General features: G+C 40.3%; 1 protein-coding gene across 1 annotated transcript; it reads right to left on the bottom strand.

Annotated features, from left to right (window-relative positions):
* Positions 1–3,787: 3,787 nt before the first annotated feature.
* On the bottom strand, positions 3,788–5,498 carry LOC139422078 (D(1)-like dopamine receptor). The gene has a single exon (XM_071173225.1). The coding sequence runs from the start codon at positions 5,148–5,150 to the stop codon at positions 3,831–3,833; it is 1,320 nt and encodes a 439-aa protein (XP_071029326.1). The 5' UTR covers positions 5,151–5,498; the 3' UTR covers positions 3,788–3,830.
* Between the last annotated feature and the right edge of the window lie 344 nt (positions 5,499–5,842).

The raw sequence follows: 5,842 nt of genomic DNA, 5'->3' as shown, positions 1-5,842 counted from the left end.
TCAAAGAGCCATGCCAGTGGCACACTTGTTCATATGGCTAAGGAAATGAAACAACTTTATAAAACATTGTCTTCTCACAGCATTGGACGTCACACTCAGCAAAATCGTTGGAAACAAAAGCTGAATAGACATTTGTTTATTTTGGGCATCTTTATGCAGGCCGAATTACCTAGTCGTAGGGCCAGGTGTGCATGTTGTGTCGTTGTGATAGAACCACAGGGGGAAACAGCAGGGGAGGATTGTTTACTAATGAAACTGAATAACAGCTTCTCCACTGAGTAGACAGGGCCTGACGGGCTGAGCGCTGAGCAGACAAAGACAGTCTTCTGGAATATTTCCCATAGCAGCTCAAAATATGTGGAGTTCTTTTTTAATTGTACATTTGAGTGGAGTCATGTTTGAAGATAGCTAGAAAATAAATGATCAGCAAAGAATATAGTTTATAATGGAGAGACAGGTCAATATTGGTCAACAACTGTTATTTATTTATTTTTTTACCTTTATTTAACTAGGCAAGACAGTTGTTTAATATTTACAATGACGGCCTACACCGGCCAAACCCGGACAACGCTGGGCCAATTGTGTGCCACCCTATGGTACTCCCAATCACGGCTGGTTGTGATACAGGCTATACAGTGGTTTAAAGTATTAAGAAAAATACTTTAAAGTACTAAACTAGTTTCTATGTGTATCTGTACATTACTAAAGAAAATAATGTACTATTTATCCTAAAGAAAATAATGTACTTTTTACTCCATACATTTTCCCTGACACCCAAAAGCACTCATTACATTTTGATAGCTTAGCAGGACAGGAAAATGGTCCAATTCACGCACTTATCAAGAGAACATCCCTGCGCATCCCTACAGCCTCTGATCTGGTGGACTCATTAAACATACATGCTTCATTTGTAAATGATGTCTGAGTGTTGGAGTACGCTCCTGGCTATCCGTAAAATTAAATAAAAAAGATTGTGCCGTCTGGTTTGCATAATATAAGAAATGTTAAATTATTTATACTTTTACTATTACTCTTGATACTTAAGTATATTTTAGCAATTACATATACTTTTGATACTTAAGTATATTTAAAACCAAATACTTTTAGATTTTTACTCAAGTAGTATTTTACTGGGTGACTTTCACTTTTCCTTGAGTCATTTTCTATTAAGGTATCTTTACTTTTACTCAAATATGACAATTGGGTACTTTTTCCACCCCTGCTGTTATGGTAGAAAGTGAAAAAAGGCCAACCTTCACTGGACATAGTTGCATGTAGTTGCTGCAGTTTTGCCTTCGTCAATGACATAATACCTTTGAAAAAACATTTACAAAATATCAGATGCTACTATATCAAGTCAGCACTGTTTTTACTTCAATATTATGGGATTGGTGGCTTCCAGAGCCATGAATTTAAACATGGTCCCTTCTACACTCTTTTTAAAAAAGGGTTCCAAAGGGGTTCTTCGGCTGTCCCCATAGAATAACCCTTTTTGGTTCAAGGTAGAACCCTTTTTGGTTGCAGGTACAACTCTTTCGGGTTCCATGTAGAACCCTCTGTGGAAAGGTGCTATCTATAACAAAAATTGTTTTTCAAAGAGTTCACCTATGGGGACAGCCGAAGAAGCTGTTTAGGTTCTAGATAGCACCCTGTGACAATTAGAGTGGAGCTGAACTGTGAGCACATTCCACCATTATCTACAAAAGGACATAGACAAAGGTCTTCTCAAAGGGAGTTCATATTTTGACACTTGTCAAACAAGTCTTGTCATAGATGGACATACACTCTAATTAAGAATCCAGGGTCAGGCTAATACAATTAGGCCATAAAAACTCAATAGGAGAGCAATACAGGAGTGGATGGAGCTAGGCAACTCATAAGTAACATGTTGATCCACAAATGTTCTTCCTTTTGAATTGATGTCAAATTTGATTTCCCAGAACAACAAAATATAATAATGAATTTGAGACCAATACCACTAAATGACTTACCCTATTCAATGTATGACAACTCTATGCTTTTACAGCTGGAGATACGAGAACAAGGTTGACGTCTGGAAACAACTAAACCACAATGCATTAACTCTAGTTAATGTTTACATCAAACCCCTGGCCATGGGACTTCCCATCATGGAACTATGATAAATTGGTGTTGCCACACTTCTGTAAAGAGTGTGAAAATATGTTCTTCACCCAATTCACACTGTGAAATTACATCCAATGTAGATTCATGCAATGCCTTCTGAAATTAGGAAACTTTATGAACTAGTTGAAGGCCTTAACCACACAAGCTCTATATAATTGTTCGCCATCTGTCAAATGCAATATAGATTTCAATACTGCAGAGAGAACAACTTAACAGTCAGAGGTACAAATTAGAGAATTGATCAGAAGAGTCAAAGGACCAAAGCATACAGTGGGGTGGCTTCAATCTGGCAGCTATAAGCACAACAATAGTCCCACTGTTACCTAAAACATCACAGCACTAGCTTAAGCAATTCACAATATGTGATTTCAGCGGTTTACCAAAGGTCACAAAGTGTCAATTGTGTTCCGGTTGGGTGACCAGTGACTTGCATAAGGTACAGGATTGACATTTTTCTTTTATGCATTGATGGCATTTACTGCTGCACACTAAGCTGTTTTTTTTTTTTCTCTTCATGCCAACAGAACGTTAATAGAATCAGAATCAGCTCTCTGCATTAGTACAGTAAAGGGATGTGTCCAAAATGGAATTCTATTTCATATTTAGTGCTCTACTTTTGACAGAAGCCTTTTAGGATCTGGTCAAAAGTAGTGCACTATATAAGGAATAGGAGATGCACACCTGAATGAGTGTCTCATGAGGCCTGACTTGCCAACAGGAAAACACTGGTGCCCTAAGTGTGAAGAGGTAACACTTTTCAAGAGGAGAGTGTCTTGTGGGAGTTGAGTAATAGGGACAATCAGAATGAGCTCCATCTACACCAGTTGGAAAATGCATTTACTACAAAAGGGGAATACAACTGAAATATTTAGAAATATGGCATACTTGGCATAAGATGTTGTAACTGTGAAAATGAAAAGGCATTTAAAGCATGCCTCAGTTATTGACACAGTGCTCTAAATGTCAAATGCATACATGTGTATACATCATACCTTACTAACACCCTACCACTCTGAGGCTTACCACTTTGTCACAAGAATGTAAATGCAAGAGTTGATGAATGTTGTTTTGAATTATTTACACCATCCTATGGTCATATTATTTGACTCAATTATCATTACCACCGAAGTGTCTTCAACTCGCCGGTATATTAGGATAAATAATATAAATAAAAACCAATTAATTACACACTGCGGTTGACATAATGTTTTTTTAGCAAAACCAATTATCTTTATAGTTCAACGGAGAATATGAAACACACTGTATACATAAATGTAAAGCACTTACAAGACATTTAGCTAATATTTCTACTTCTACTTTCTCCATGTTATAATGGCATCCAGGATATTTGTAACATCACTACTGTACATATATGCAAATGTATACGTATTTGTAAATACAACACATGTATACATGTGTGTATTTATTTTTTCTTTATTCAAGTTATGGAACATTTATCAACAAATCTGTCTATACTTCATTAATAAATGCTGAAGGTGTTTTGCAGATAGTTAACCAGGATAAAGTGCCTTCATTTTGAAACATTCTGTAGATTTCCATAGTGATTAGAGATTTAAGGTTTGCAGTGAAGCTCAGTTTGTATACCCCACACCTTTGCTAGGCATTCTGCCTGGTCTCTCCCTCTGTGGGTTCCTTCTATTTTTGTATACCAATACATACACCAATCAACATCTCACAGTTTTGTGTTGGCCGTTCTGAGTTATAGGATTAATCACATCTGCATCGCTGTCCAAGTTTTCAGAAAGAGGCGGGGACAGTTTCTCCAAGGTCTTAATCCCAACCTCATTCTTCTTCTGCAGCTCCTCCTCCTGACACAAGATGCTGTGGGGAATCACATAGGTGGCATTGTTTCTCTCCTTGGGAATGTGCCCTTTAGGCTGATACTGGGACGCAGGTGGCTGAGCTCCATTGTTGTTGATGCTCACTATCTCTATGGCATTGCTGCCCGGGCAGAGTCTGTGGCAGCCCAGCAGGATGGAGAATGCTTTGCGGAAGTCTGCGTTGAAGGCATATATGATGGGGTTGAGTGAGGAGTTGGCCCAGCCGAACCAGACGAACACGTCAAATGTAGCAGGGCTAATGCAGAAGAAATCAGAGGTGCTGTTGGCCTCACAGAAGGGCACCATGCAGTTGAGGATAAAGAAGGGCAGCCAGCAGCATACAAACACCCCCATTATGACAGAGAGGGTCTTTAGGACTTTGGTTTCTCTTTTGAAAGACATCTTGAAGGAGCTCTCCGTCTCCATGTTGGAGTTGTTCCCCATACTGCTGTGGCGGTTCTTGGCACTCTCCGCAGCCCTCTCCAGGGCTGAGATTCTCCTGATTTGTATCTGGGCAATTCTGTAAATCCGGGTGTAAGTCACGATCATGATTGCCACAGGGATGTAGAAGCTGATGAGGGAGGAGGAGATGGCATAAGTCCTGTTAAGGCTGGAGTCGCAATTGTCCGGAGGCAGCTCCCCGTAAGTGCTGTTGAGCTCCAACACTGCAGCCTTGTGCCAGTTCAACTGCACAGGGATGAAGGAGATAAGCACGGACAGAGTCCATGCCACACTGATCATAATAAATGCCACCTTGGGTGTCATCTTCCTCTCATAGCGGAACGGGCTTGAGATCGCCCAATATCTGTCCACGCTGATGACACATAAGTTCAAAATGGACGCTGTGGAGCACATGATGTCGAATGCCACCCAGATGTTGCAGAAGGCTCCGAAGGGCCAGAAGCCCACGATCTCCGTCGCTGCCTTCCATGGCATCACCAAGATGGCCACCAGCAGGTCTGAGATGGCCAAAGAGATCACAAAGAAGTTGGTGACCTTTGAACGCAGGTGGCGGAACTTGGTGACGGCAACACATACCAGTGTGTTCCCTAGCAGTGTGGTCAGGATGAGCGCAAAGAGAAAACAGCCTGTCAGAACACGCTTGGATGAGTTTCTCTCTGGCAAATTATCGCTATCACGGACCATGGAGAAGTTCAAATCCATGTTTCTGTCAGCTTGTAGAGATGGAAATCACCCCATAATTCCAATCACCTGAAGTCAGGACAATTAGATGGAAAATGTAGCCTTGGCCTCTTGCCTGGGGACAAGCTCATTTGGAGGTTGGGTCACCATGCTCATCACAACGATCATCTTGCAGAATAGTGTCTATAAATATTTCAAAAAGCAATCGTTAGAAATTAGCCAAAAAAATCATCCTGTTCATCAATTCTCGAAGACATTCTAATGTTAGAGCAGCAGTTTTCAACAAAAGGTATTCCAGCCGTTATTGAAGAGTTGAATATGATGTATGCTACCAATCTAAACTTGATTTTTTTATTTGATGTTATGTCTATTTCAATGAGCTGTCAGCAGTCATCTGAAACGTTCACACCATATTCTCGCAGGCATGTTATGTAAACAGAGGCTGGGCCAATCATTTGCCTTATATATGGGCTCATCAATACAGTCTATTGATCATATTTGCACTGCATTTATCTGATTTGTTTAATGACTGACAAGGCGTGTCCATCTGATTATATTCGTGCTCCTATTGACACTCCATCCAGGACAAGCATTAGACTTTGTAACTGCAATGCACATGCACTGGACCTACCGCATGACGATTTGGACTGTGATAGAAATGTAGACATAATCACGACTCCTCCCAAAACATTGTTGAATAGAAATGCATTCGC

The sequence above is a fragment of the Oncorhynchus clarkii genome, chromosome 12, assembly GCF_045791955.1.
Source record: "Oncorhynchus clarkii lewisi isolate Uvic-CL-2024 chromosome 12, UVic_Ocla_1.0, whole genome shotgun sequence".
Classification (NCBI taxonomy): Eukaryota; Metazoa; Chordata; class Actinopteri; order Salmoniformes; family Salmonidae; genus Oncorhynchus; species Oncorhynchus clarkii.
The sequence above is the reverse complement of the archived record's forward strand: the minus strand, read 5'-3'. Positions and strand labels throughout refer to the sequence as shown.